The following is a 14315-nucleotide window of genomic DNA, read 5'->3' as shown; positions in this document are numbered from 1 at the left end:
AAAGAAAAAGGGTGGCACTGCCAAATTTAGAGCCCCCTGGTTGTCTGGAAGTATACGGGGCAAGATAAAGCATAAAAAGAAAGCTTATGACTGTCACAGAAAACTGAATACTGCAGAAAGCCAAGAGGAGTATAGAAAGCACAGGGATGATGTAAAAAAGGAAATAAGGAAAGCAAAGAGAGGGCATAAAAAATATTAGCTAGTAAGATTAAAGAAAACGCAAAAGATATTTTATCAGTACATTAAGAACAAGAGGACAGCTAAGGAAAAGATGGGACCTATCAGGGATGATAAGGGTAACTTGTGTGTGGAAGCAGAGGATGTGGGTAGGGTTTTAAATGAATATTTTGTCTCCGTATTCACAAAGGAAAGGGATGATCCGGCTTAGTAGTTAAAGGGGAGAGGTGTGAAATATTGGATAAGGTAAACATAACGAGAGAGGAAGTACTAGAAGGACTGGAATCCTTGAAAGTTGATAAGTCACCAGGGCTGGATGGATTGTTTCCTCGGCTATTGAAGGAAGCCAGGGAGGAAATAGCGGATGCTCTGAGGATCATTTTCCAATCCTCACAAGATACAGGGAAGGTACCGGAGGACTAGAAGACCGCAAACGTGGTACCATTGTTCAAAAAGGGTATGAGGGAAAGGCCGAACAATTGTAGGCCAGTCAGTCTTACCTCAGTGGTGGGCAAACTATTAGTTTAATCAGGGATAGTAAGCGTGGATTTGTTCAGGGAAGGTCATGCATTACAAATCTGAATTCTTTGAGGAAGTGACAAGGAGGATTGATGAGGGTAGTGCAGTGGATGTTGTCTACATAGATTTTAGTAAGGCATTTGACAAGGTCCCACATAGCAGACTGGTCAGAAAGGTAAAATCCCATGGGATACAGGGAAATGTGACGAATTGGATTCAAAATTGGCTCAGTATCAGGAAACAAAGGGTAAAAGTCGATGGATGTCTTTGTGAATGGAAATCTGTTTCTGGTGGTGTGCCACAGGGCTCAGTGTTGGGTCCCTTGCTGTTTGTGGTGTATATATTAATGATTTGGACTTGAATGTAGGGGGCATGATTGGCAAATTTGCAGATGACACAAAAATTGGCCGTGTAGTTGATAGTGAAGAGGATAGCTGTAGACTCCAAGAAGATATCAATGGGTTGGTGGAGTGAGCGGAAAAGTGGCAAATGGAGTTCAACCCGGAGAGGTGTGAGGTAATGCACTGGGAGGGCAAACAGTAAAAGGGAATACGCAGTAAACGGGAATATATTGAGAGGGGTAGAGGAAGTGAGAGACCTTGGAATGCATGTGCATAGGTCCCTGAAGGTGGCAGTACAGGTAGATAAGGTTATGAAGAAGGCATACGGAATGCTCTCCGTTATTAGCCGAGGTATAGAATACAAAAGCAGGGATGTAATGATGGAACTGTATAAAATGTTGGTAAGGCCACAGCTGTAGTATTGTGCGCAGTTCTGGTCACCACGTTACAGGAAGGACATAATTGCTCTGGAGAGAGTGCAGGGAAGATTTACAAGAATGTTGCCAGGGCTTGAAAATTGCAGCTACGAGGAGAGATTGGATAGGCTGCGGTTGTTTTTCTTGGAGCAGAGGAGGCTGAGGGGAGACTTAATTTTGTACACCTCAATCATGAGGGGCCCAGATGGAGTAGACGGGAAGTACCTGTTTCCCCTAGCGGAGAGTTCAAGAACTAGAGGACACAGATTTAAGCTGATTGGCGGAAGGATTAGAGGGGACATGAGGAAAAACTTTTTTACCCAGAGGGTGGTGGGTGTACGGAATTTGCTGCCCAAATTGGTGCTAGAGGCAGGGACCCTCAACTCTTTTTAAAAAGTACCTGGACCTGCACTTAAATTGTTGTAAGCTGCAGGGCTACAGACCGGGTGTTGGATGGTGGGATCAGAATGGGCACCTGGTTGTTCTTCGAGTTGGCGCGGACACAATGGGTACGGTGGCATAGTGGTTATGTTACTGGACTAGTCAACCCAGAGGCCTGGACTAATAATCCGGAGTCATGAGTTCAAATCCCGCCACGGCAGATGGGGAATTTAAATTCAATTAAATAAAATCTGGAATTAAAAAAAGTAGTATCAGTAATGGTGGCCATGAAACTACCGGATTGTCGTAAAAACCCATCTGGTTCACTTATGTCCTTTAGGGAAAGAAACCTGCCATCCTTACCCGGTCTGGCCTATATGTGACTCCAGAACCACGGCAATGTGGTTGATTCTTAATTGCCCTCTGAAATGGCCTAGCAAGCCGCTCAGTTCCACAATCTCGCTTTTAAAAAAAAAAAGTCACAATAACAATAAAACCAGACGGACCACCCGGTATCGGACCACTAGGCACCGGTCACGACAAAGGCAAACCAAGCCCAGTCAACCTTGCAAAGTCCTCCTCACTAACATTTAGGGACTTGTGCCAAAATTGGGAGAGCTGTCCCACAGACTCGTCAAGCAACAGCCTGACATAGCCATACTCACAGAATCATACCTTTCATCCAATGTCCCAGATTCTTCCATCACCATCCCTGGGTATGTCTTGTCCCACCGGCAGGACAGACCCACCAGAGGTGGCGGTACAGTGATATACAGTCAGGAGGGCGTGGCCCTGGGAGTCCTCAACGTTGACTCCGGACTCCATGAAATCTCATGGCATCAGGTCAAACATGGGCAAGGAAACCTCCTGCTGATTACCACCTACCGTCCTCCCTCAGCTGATGAATCAGTCCTCCTCCATGTTGAGCGCCCCTTGGATGAAGCACTGAGGGTAGCAAGGGCACAGAATGTACTCTGGGTAGGGGATTTCAATGCCCATCACCAAGAGTGGCTCGGTAGCACCACTACAGACTGAGCTGGCCGAGTCCTGAAGAACATAGCTGCCAGACTGGGCCTGCGGCAGGTGGTGAGCGAACCAACACGAGGGAAAAACTTACTTGACCTCGTCCTCACCAAACTACCTGTCGCAGATGCATCTGTCCATGACAGTATTGGTAGGAGTGACCACCACACAGTCCTCGTGGAGACGAAGTCCCTTCTTCGCACTGAGGACACCATCCAACGTGTTGTGTGGCACTACCACCGTGCTAAATGGGATAGATTCAGAACAGATCTCTCAGCTCAAAACTGGGCATCCATGAGGCGCTGTGGGCCATCAGCAGCAGCAGAATTGTATTTAAGCACAATCTGTAACCTCATGGCCTGGCATATTCCTTACACTACCATTACCAACAAGCCAGGGGATCAACCCTGGTTCAATGAGGAGTGGAGAAGAGCATGCCAGGAGCAGCACCAGGCATACCTAAAAATGAGGTGCTAACCTGGTGAAGCTGCAACTTAGGACTACATGTATGCTAAACAGCGGAAGCAACATGGTATTTTTTTATTCGTTCATGGGATGTGGGCTTCGCTGGCTAGGCCAGCATTTATTGCCTATTCCTAATCGCCCTTGAGAAGATGGTGGTGAGCCGCCGCCTTGAACCGCTGCAGTCCTTGTGGCGAAGGTTCTCCCACAGTGCTGTTAGGAAGGGAATTCCAGGATTTTGACCCAGCGACGATGAAGGAACGGCAATATATTTCCAAGTCGGGATGCTGTGTGACTTGGAGGGGAACATGCAGGTGGTATTGTTCCCATGTGCCTGCTGCTCTTGTCCTTCTAGGTGGTAGAGGTGGCGGGTTTGGAAGGTGCTGTTGAAGAAACCTTGGCGAGTTGCTGCAGTGCATCCTGTGGATGGTACACACTGCAGCCACAGTGTGCCGATGGTGAAGGGAGTGAATATTTAGTGTGGTGAATGGGGTGCGAATCAAGTGGGCTGCTTTGTCCTGGATGGTGTCGAGCTTCTTGAGTGTTGTTGGAGCTGCACTCATCCAGGCAAGTGGAGAGTATTCCATCACACTCCTGACTTCTGCCTTGTAGATGTTGGAAAGGCTTTGGGGAGTCAGGAGGTGAGTCACTCGCCGCAGAATACCAAGCCTCTGACCTGCTCTTGTAGCCACCGTATATGGCCTTTCCAGTTAAGTTTCTGGTCAATGATGTCCCAGGATGCTGATTGTGGGGGCTTCTGCGATGGTAGTGCCATTGAATGACAAGGGGAGGTGGTAAGATTCTCTCTTGTTGGAGATGGTCATTGCCTGGCACTTGTCTGGTGCGAATGTTACTTGCCACTTATCAGCCCAAGCCTGGATGTTGTCCAGGTCTTGCTGCATGCGGGCACAGACTGCTTCATTATCTGAGGGGTTGCGAATGGAACTGAACACTGTGCAATCATCAGCGAACATCCCCATTTCTGACCTTATGATGGAGGGAAGGTCGTTGATGAAGCAGTTGAAGGTGGTTGGGCCGAGGATACTGCCCTGAGGAACTCCTGCATCAATGTCCTGGGGCTGAGATGATTGGCCTCCAACAGCCACTACCATCTACCTTTGTGGTAGGTATGCTTCCAGCCACTGGAGAGTTTGCCCCCCATTCCCATTGACTTCAATTTTATTAGGGCTATGGAAAGAGCTAAGTGATTCCACAACCAATGGATCCGATCAAAGCTCTGCAGTCCTGCCACATCCAGTCGTGAATGGTGGTGGACAATTAAACAACTAACGGGAGGAGGAGGCTCTGTAAACATCCTCATCCCCAATGATGGCAGAGTCCAGCACGTGAGTGCAAAAGAGAAGGCTGAAGCGTTTGCAACCATCTTCAGCCAAAATTGCCGATTGGACGATTCATCTCCGCCTCCTCCTGATATCCCCACCATCACAGAAGCCAGTCTTCATCTAATTCGATTCACTCCATGTCATATCAAGAAACGGCTAAGTGCACTGGATACAGCAAAGGCAATGGGCCCCGACAACATCCCGGCTGTAGTGCTGAAGATTTGTTCTCCAGAACTAGCTGCGCCTGTAGCCAAACTTTTGCAGTACAGCTACGACACTGGCATCTACCCGACAATCTGGAAAATTGCCCAGATATGTCCTGTCCACAAAAAGCCGGACAAATCCAATCCGTCCAATTACCGCCCATCAGTCTACTCTCAATCATCAGCAAAGTGATGGAAGGTGTCGTTGACAGTGCTATAAAGCGTCATTACTTACCAATAACCTGCTCACCGAAACTCAGTTTGGGTTCCGCCAGGATCACTCGGCTCCAGACCTCATTACAGCCTTGGTCCAAACATGGACAAAAGAGCTGAATTCCAGAGGTGAGGTGAGAGTGACTGCCCTTGACATCAAGGCAGCATTTGACCGAGTGTGGCACCAAGGAGCCCTAGTAAAATTGAAGTCAATGGGAATCAGGGGGAAAACTCTCCATTGGCTGGAGTCGTACCTAGCACAAAGGTAGATGGTAGTGGTTGTTGGAGGCCAATCATCTCAGCCCCAGGACATTGCTGCAGGAGTTCCTCAGGGCAGTGTCCTAGGCCCAACCATCTTCAGCTGCTTCATCAATGACCTTCCCTCCATCATCAGGTCAGAAATGGGGATGTTCGCTGATGATTGCACAGTGTTCAGTTCCATTCGCAACCCATCAGATAATGAAGCAGCCCGTGCCCGCATGCAGCAAGACCTGAACAACATCCAGGCTTGAGCTGATAGGTGGCAAGTAACATTCGCGCCAGACAAGTGCCAGGCAATGACCATCTCCAACAAGAGAGAGTCTAACCACTTCCCCTTGACATTCAATGGCATTACCATCGCAGACTCCCCCATCATCAACATCCTGCAGGTCACCATTGACCAGAAACTTAACTGGACCAGCCATATAAATACCGTGGCTACGAGAGCAGGTCAGAGGCGAGTGACTCACCTCCTGACTCCCCAAAGCCTTTCCACCATTGACAAGGCACAAGTCAGGAGTGTGATGGAATACTCTCCACTTGCCTGGATGAGTTCAGCTCCAACAACACTCAAGAAGCTCGACACCATCCAGGACAAAGCAGCCCGCTTGATTGGCACCCCATCCACCACCCTAAACATTCACTCCCTTCACCACTGGCGCACTGTGGCCGCAGTGTGTACCATCCACAGGATGCACTGCAACAACTCGCCAAGGCTTCTTTGACAGCACCTCCCAAACCCACGACCTGTACCACCTAGAATGACAAGGGCAGCAGGCACATGGGAACAACACCACCTGCACGTTCCCCTCCAAGTCGCACACCTTCCTGACTTGGAAATATATTGCCGTTCCTTCATCATCGCTGGGTGAAAATCCTGGAAGTCCCTTCCTAACAGCACTGTGGGAGAACCTTTACCACATGGACTGCAGCGGTTCAAGAAGACGGCTCACCACCACCTTCTTAAGGACAATTCAGGAAGGGCAATAAATGCTGGCCTCACCAGCGACGCCCACATCCCATGAGCGAATAAAAAAAAAGGCCCACTTCGGTGCTGTATCTTTTCTATGGTTCTATTACTCAGTTAGGCCACCCCTTAACCATCTATCCAGACTGCATATCTTATGCTCTAACCTTTCCAAATGCTGCTCATCTCCTATGCACTTGAGATCATTCTTATTCTCCCTCTCTACACCCTATGCATGTATAGTGCTTTTGAAGTGGGATAGCCATTTGTACAAATGACGTCTGACCAGTGTATTCTAAAGCACAAGTTTAACATTAGTAAACTCGTACTGCACTGTTCTGGTTATGTATTTAATGTTCTATTTTCTTTTTATTGCTTCTCCACATTGTCTTGACATTGAAAGTGACTGGTCTACTGTCGACCCTAGATCCCTATCAAATCTCGGTGTGTAAATTCTATTTCCTTTATTGTATACCCACGTTGCTCATTCTTTGCATTTGCCAGTATTAAATATTAAATATGCCAATTTTTCTGCCCAATTGCATAACAAATTTTTCCTTTTTACAAATCTTAGCTGCGTTTCTCTGTACCTACAGCATTGCCTCTAACAAATTTAACAACCTTGCAACTAGTTTCTGCAACCGTGGCACTGATTACAAAATATTCTACGTTATTTGTCGTACCACAATAATTGGATAGTGAATCAGAATTTTCCTTCCTTGTGAACACGGCTTGAAAATAATCATTAAGTAATTGAAGTGTTTTCCTTTTTATTTTCAATTATTCCATCACCATTACCTTTTAAAGATCTAAGTTCCTCCCTAACCACTCATACCATCATGGTACTAATTTTTAAAATGTTATTATTGTGCTTAACGTCCTTTTACTATAGTCTTCCCTTGTGCCTTTTTGTATTCCAATACTGTTTTGATAATCTGCTTTAAGATTTTCGTATGTTTTCTTCCCATTTCTCTGTCGGTTTTATGTAAAATGTTTTTCTTTCCTAGCTCCATTTTAATTTATTTTGGAGCTTGCTTGTTTCACTCACTCTTTATTTCTCTTTGGTCCATAGAATCTTACAGCACAGGAGAAGGCCATTCGGCTCATCGTGCCTGTGCCGGCTCTTTGAAAGAGTTATTCAATTAGTCCTGCAGCCCCGTAAATTTTCTCTTTTTAAGTATGTATCCAGTTCCCTTTTGAAAGTTACTATTGAATCTGCTTCCACCACCCTTTCAGGCAGTAGATTCCAGATCATAACAACTTGCTGCGTCAATTTTTTTCTCCTTATCTCTCCTCTGGTTACGTAGAATTACATTGAATCTACAGCATTCGGCTTAACTGCTTTGTGCTGGTGTTTATGCTCCACATGAGTCTCCTCCAACCCCTCTTCATCTAAATCTATCAACATATCTTTCTATTCCTTTCTCCCTCATGTACTTATTTAACTTCCCATCTGGTTCTTTTGCCAATTATGTTATATCAGTGTCCTCTGGTTACCGACCCTCCTGCCAGTGGAAACAGTTTCTCCCTATCTACTCTATCAAAACCCTTCATAATTTTGAACACCTCTATTAAATCTCCCCATAACCTTCTCTGCTCTAAGGAGAACAATCCCAGCTTCTCATGTAACTGAAGTTTCTCATCCCTGGTACCATTCTGGGAAATCTTTTCTGCACCTTCCCAAGGCCTAGACATCCTTCCTAAGAATTGGACATCAGTTGAGGCCTAACCAGTGATTTATAAAGGCTTAGCATAAGTTCCTTACTTTATAGTATTCTATGCCTCTCTTTATAAAGCCAAGCATCCTGTATGCTTTTTTAACAACTTCATAAACTTGTCCTGCCACCTTCAAAGATTTGTGTATGTGAACACTCAGGTCTTTCTGTTCCTGCACCCCCTTTAAAATTGTATCATACTTGTTTCACATTTAATACAGTTTAAAAGTTTTCCATTTCTCCCTGTGAAACATCAATCACCAGTGTTTCTCACTTAATTTATTTTCTTTTAATTCAGCTCTCTTTCAATTGAAGCTTGCTTTCTTTAAGTTACATGCTTCTGTCCTTATTCTTAATAGAACCAATTGGCGATCTAAAAATTAATCATATTATGGTCACTTGCCCTCAAAGATTCTATTTATAAATTCACTTTCTACTTTCTTATTTTCTCCGTGACCACCTTCCAAGGGAGGGGGTACCATTGACTGAAGGTCAACACTAATACTGGTAGCCTATTATACGTTGTTATTCTCGATTTAGCAAACTATTTTGCATTGAAATAGATCAGCACTTCGGAAAAGGCCAGTGGTCTAATAGCTAATTTGAAAATAAAAATGAAATTCGTGGTACAGATTATATCATCGCCAACTGTACGATATTACTTTATATGTGCACCTTGGTACGACTGTACACTGCATTGTTCCTTGAGCCAATTTTTAAAAAACCTAATTATTTTACAGCTGCTCCTAACGTGAATCTGTAAGTTGGCTGTGTGCATGTTTGCAAGCAATGTGCTTCAATGCAACTTTTATTTAACGACGTTGAATTTTGAAACCAGAGTCACGCGTTTTCCAGCTGCGTCCGACGAATTTCTGTCATACTCGGGAGTCCGTACACGCAAAAATCACGCGCTGTCCGGGTCTGTGTTCCAATTGAGGAGCGGCACGGGGAAGATTGGTGATTTGCAGTTTCTTAGCTCCTAACCACTGACATGGGAGGGAACAGCAAAAGTAAGAAGAACAGCACCAAGACAAGGAGAAGACGTCGCAGCAGGGCGCAGGGTGAGCTCGTTTTAATGCAGTTTGTCCGTGATCAGTGGATGCAAGTGCCACCAGTCTGGTGGTAGCATGCTTACTTTGCCCAAAGATTGCCCTGAGGTGTAACTTGTCCTGATCAGAAACTTGCCATAAAGGCGTGAATTGTCCCAACGATATTGACAGCTGTTCAAGTTTGGAAAACTTGCTTGTAGTGCATGGATAAAGTTTTCCCTGATGCAACATTGCATGTGGTTATTGCATATACAGGTAGACAGTTCAACTATCACTGTCTGCAGCTTACTGTTTAGGTAAATTAATAATTTTAATTAATCTTAGCTTATGCAGACGCAGCGGAAATCCAACCACCTTCGAGCATTGTCATCACCAGCATGCAAAACGCGCAGGCCAACAGATAGTTTAGTTGGTGGGCATGATTCAGTGATGTGGAAGTTAGTTTGCATTTGTCCACAAGAACATTTTCCGTCATCACAAAGGCCCTATAGGTGAAGATTTGAGGTGCACTATTTCTGTCCAACAACAACGTGCATTTATAAAGTGTCTTTAACGTTGTAAATACCCCAAGGCGCTTCACAGCAGCGTTATCAAACAAAATTTGACTGAGCCACGTGAGATATTAGGACAGATGTAAGAGGCAGGTTTTAAGGAGGAGGGGGAGGTTTTGGGAGGGAATTCGAGAGCTTAGGGCCTAGGCACCTGAAGGCATAGCCGCCAATGGTGCAGCGATTAAAATTTGGGATGCACAAGAGGCTAGAATTAGAGGAGTGTAGAGAACTCGGAGGGTTGTAGGAGGTTACAGAGGGACTAGGCCATGGGGGGGATTTGAAAACAAGGATGAGAATTTTAAAATCGAGGCGTTGCCGGACCGGGAGCTAGTGCAGGTCAGTGACTACGGGTGATGGGAGAATGGGACTTGGTGCAAGTTAGGATACAGGCAGCAGAGTTTTGGATGAGCCCAAGTTTATGGAGAGTGGAAAATGGGAGGCTGGCCAGGACAGCATTGAAATAGTCAAGTCTAGAGGTTACAAAGGCACGGATGAGGATTTGAGCAACAAATGAGCTGAGGCAGGGGTAGAGACGGCGATGTACAGAGGTGGAAGTAGGCGGTCTTGGTGATGTAGCAGTTATGTGGTGAGAAGTTCAGCTCGGTCAAATAGGATACCAAGGTTGCGAACTGGTTCAGCCTCAGACAATGACTCGGGAGAGGGATGAAGTTAGCTAGGGAATGGGGACCGAAGACAATGGCTTTGGTCTTCCCAATATTTAGTTGAAAATTTCTTCTCCTCCAGTACTTGATGTTGGACAAGCAGCATGATAAATCAAAGATGATGTGGAGATGCAGGTGATGGACTGGGGTGGACAAATGTAAGGAGTCTTACAACACCAGGTTATAGTCCAACAGTTTTATTTGAAAATCACAAGCTTTCGGAGGCTTTCTCCTTCGTCAGGTGAGTGTGGGATTCCATGAAAGGTACCGCATATATAGTCAGAGAACAATGCCTGGTGATTACAGATAATCTTTGCCTTGACAACGGGCAGTTGGAATCAAAGGAGTCGAATAGTGTTCAGACAGAGAGACATTACATACAGGACTACTGAATATACAAACGGTCAGAACCAAAGAGAGAGAGAGAGAAACATCCGAAAGGAAGAGAAAGAGAGAGAATGACCAGTTGTGTTAAAAACAGATAACTTTTTTCGCTGGTGGGGTTACGTGTCGCGTGACATGAACCCAAGATCCCGGTTGAGGTTGTCCTCATGGGTGCGGAACTTGGCTATCAATTTCTGCTCGACGATTTTGCGTTGTCGTGTGTCTCGAAGGCCGCCTTGGAGAACGCTTACCCGCTTACACAACCCTGCCACGGCAACCTCTGCAAGACATGCCAGATCATCGACACAGATACCACCATCACACGAGAGGACACCACCCACCAGGTACATGGTTCATACTCCTGTGTCTCGGCCAACGTTGTCTACCTCATACGTTGCAGGAAAGGATGCCCCAGAGCATGGTACATTGGCGAGACCGTGCAGACACTGCGACAACGGATGAACGGACACCACGCAACAATCGCCAAACAGGAGGGTTCCCTCCCAGTCGGGGAACACTTCAGCTGTCAAGGACATTCAGCCACCGACCTTCGGGTAAGCGTACTCCAAGGCGGCCTTCGAGACACACGACAACGCAAAATCGTCGAGCAGAAATTGATAGCCAAGTTCTGCACCCATGAGGACGGCCTCAACCGGGATCTTGGGTTCATGTCACGCGACACGTAACCCCACCAGCGAAAAAAGAGTTATCTGTTTTTAATACAACTGGTCATTCTCTCTCTCTTTCTCTTCCTTTCGGATGTTTCTCTCTCTCTCTCTCTCTCTCTCTCTGTCTTTGGGTTCTGACCGTTTGTATATTCAGTAGTCTTGTATGTAATGTCTCTCTGTCTGAACGCTATTCGACTCCTTTGATTGCCTTGACAACGGGCAGTTGGAAAGAGTATCTGTAATCACCAGGCATTGTTCTCTGACTATATATGCGGTACCTTTCATGGAATCCCACACTCACCTGACGAAGGAGAAAGCCTCCGAAAGCTTGTGATTTTCAAATAAAACTGTTGGACTATAACCTGGTGTTGTAAGATTCCTTACATTGATAAATCAAAGGCAGTGGAGGGGTCAAGGGACGTGGTGGTGTCGTCAGCGTACATGTGGAGCCTGACGTGTTTTCGGATGTGTCGCCGAGGGGCAGCACTTAGATGAGAAATAGGAGGGAGCAAAGGATAGATCCTGGGGGGATTCCAGAGGTAACTATGTGGGAGTGGGAAGAAAAGCCATTGTAGGTGATTCTCTGGCTGCAACTGGATAAATAGGAATGGAACCAGGCGAGGGCAGTCCCACTGATCTGGACAACGGAGGAGAGGCGTTGGAGGAGGATGGTGTGGTCAACCGTGTTAGAGGCTGCAGACAGGTCGAGAAGGATGAGGAGTAAGTTTACCATGGTCATAGTCATATAAGATGTAATTTGTGACTTTGATAAGGGCCGTTTCAGTGCTGTGGCACGGGCGGAAACCTGATTGGAGAGATTCAAACATGGAGTTGCGGGAAAGATGGGCACGGAATTGGGAGGTGACCACATTTTTTTTTTATTCGTTCACGGGATGTGGGCGTCGCTGGCAAGGCCGGCATTTATTGCCCATCCCTAATTGCCCTTGAGAAGGTGGTGGTGAGCTGCCTTCTTGAACCGCTGCAGTCCGTGTGGTGACGGTTCTCCCACAGTGCTGTTAGGAAGGGAGTTCCAGGATTTTGACCCAGCGACAATGAAGGAACGGCGATATATTTCCTAGTCGGGATGGTGTGTGACTTGGAGGGGAACCTGCAGGTGGTGTTGTTCCCATGCGCCTGCTGCCCTTGTCCTTCTAGGTGGTAGAGGTCGCGGGTTTGGGAGGTGCTGTCGAAGAAGCCTTGGCGAGTTGCTGCAGTGCATCCTGTGGATGGTGCACACTGCAGCCACAGTGCGCCGGTGGTGAAGGTAGTGCACGTTTAGGGTGGTGGATGGGGTGCCAATCAAGCGGGCTGCTTTATCTTGGATGGTGTCGAGCTTCTTGAGTGTTGTTGGAGCTGCACTCATCCAGGCAAGTGGAGAGTATTCCATCACACTCCTGACTTGTGCCTTGTAGATGGTGGAAAGGCTTTGGGGAGTCAGGAGGTGAGTCACTCGTCGCAGAATACCCAGCCTCTGACCTGCTCTCGTAGCCACAGTATTTATATGGCTGGTCCAGTTAAGTTTCTGGTCAATGGTGACCCCCAGGATGTTGATGGTGGGGGATTTGGCGATGTTAATGCCGTTGAATGTCAAGGGGAGGTGGTTAGACTCTCTCTTGTTGGAGATGGTCATTGCCTGGCACTTATCTGGCGCGAATGTTACTTGCCACTTATCAGCCCAAGCCTGGATGTTGTCCAGGTCTTGCTGCATGCGGGCTCGGACTGCTTCATTATCTGAGGGGTTGCGAATGGAACTGAACACTGTGCAGTCATCAGCGAACATCCCCATTTCTGACCTGATGATGGAGGGAAGGTCATTGATGAAGCAGCTGAAGATGGTTGGGCCTAGGACACTGCCCTGAGGAACTCCTGCAGCAATGTCCTGGGGCTGAGATGCTTGGCCTCCAACAACCACTACCATCTTCCTTTGTGCTAGGTATGACTCCAGCCACTGGAGAGTTTTCCCCCTGATTCCCATTGACTTCAATTTTACTAGGGCTCCTTGGTGCCACACTCGGTCAAATGCTGCCTTGATGTCAAGGGCAGTCACTCTCACCTCACCTCTGGAATTCAGCTCTTTTGTCCATGTTTGGACCAAGGCTTTAATGAGGTCTGGAGCCGAGTGGTCCTGGCGGAACCCAAACTGAGCATCGGTGAGCAGGTTATTGGTGAGTAAGTGCCGCTTGATAGCACTGTCGACGACACCTTCCATCACTTTGCTGATGATTGAGAGTAGACTGATGGGGTGGTAATTGGCCGGATTGGATTTGTCCTGCTTTTTGTGGACAGGACATACCTGGGCAATTTTCCACATTGTCGGGTGGATGCCAGTGTTGTAGCTGTACTGGAACAGCTTGGCTAGAGGCGCAGCTAGTTCTGGAGCACAAGTCTTCAGCACTACAGCTGGGATGTTGTCGGGGCCCATAGCCTTTGCTGTATCCAGTGCACTCAGCCGTTTCTTGATATCACGTGGAGTGAATCGAATTGGCCGAAGACTGGCTTCCGTGATGGTGGGGATATCGGCACTTCTGGCTGAAGATGGTTGCAAACGCTTCAGCCTTGTCTTTTGCACTCACGCGCTGGACTCCGCCATCATTGAGAATGGGGATGTTTGCAGAGCCTCCTCCTCCCGTTCGAGGACTTTGGAGAGGAAAGGGAAGTTGGAAATGGGGTGGTAATTTGCAAGGACAGAGGAGTCAAGGGTGCGTTTTTTGAGGAGGGGAAGTGATGAAGGTAGATTTGAAGAGGAGGGGGACACTACCTGAAGAGAGGGAACCGTTAACAATATCAGCTAACAAGGGGGCCAGGAAGGGAAGTTGGGTGGTCAGCAGTTTAGTGGGAATAGGGTCGAGGGAGCAGGAGATGGTCTTGTGATCAAGCTGAGCTAGGAAAGGGCATGAGGGGAGATTGGAGAGAAACTAAACATGCGCATTCAGGGCTAGGGCAGGGGGGAGCCTTAGGGGAAGTTTAGCTTGGTGGGCTG

At 47.1% G+C, this 14315-nt stretch overlaps 1 protein-coding gene across 5 annotated transcripts in view; it reads left to right on the top strand.

The window, feature by feature from the left end:
• si:dkey-12j5.1 (uncharacterized) overlaps positions 1-14315 on the top strand; it is a 409564-nt gene that overhangs the window by 5731 nt on the left and 389518 nt on the right. For 4 of the 5 annotated variants that reach the window (XM_068006729.1, XM_068006764.1, XM_068006754.1 and 1 more), the window contains exons 2-3: positions 6710-6750; positions 8860-9082. The exons of the other annotated variant lie outside the window; for it this stretch is intronic. In XM_068006729.1, coding sequence (XP_067862830.1) covers positions 9013-9082 — 70 coding nt within the window. In that variant the 5' untranslated portion in view covers positions 6710-6750; positions 8860-9012. The remainder of the gene's footprint in view (positions 1-6709; positions 6751-8859; positions 9083-14315) is intronic. 5 annotated transcript variants of the gene reach the window in all.

Source organism: Heptranchias perlo, chromosome 2, assembly GCF_035084215.1.
Source record: "Heptranchias perlo isolate sHepPer1 chromosome 2, sHepPer1.hap1, whole genome shotgun sequence".
In the NCBI taxonomy this organism is placed as follows: domain Eukaryota; kingdom Metazoa; phylum Chordata; class Chondrichthyes; order Hexanchiformes; family Hexanchidae; genus Heptranchias; species Heptranchias perlo.
The sequence above is the reverse complement of the archived record's forward strand: the minus strand, read 5'-3'. Positions and strand labels throughout refer to the sequence as shown.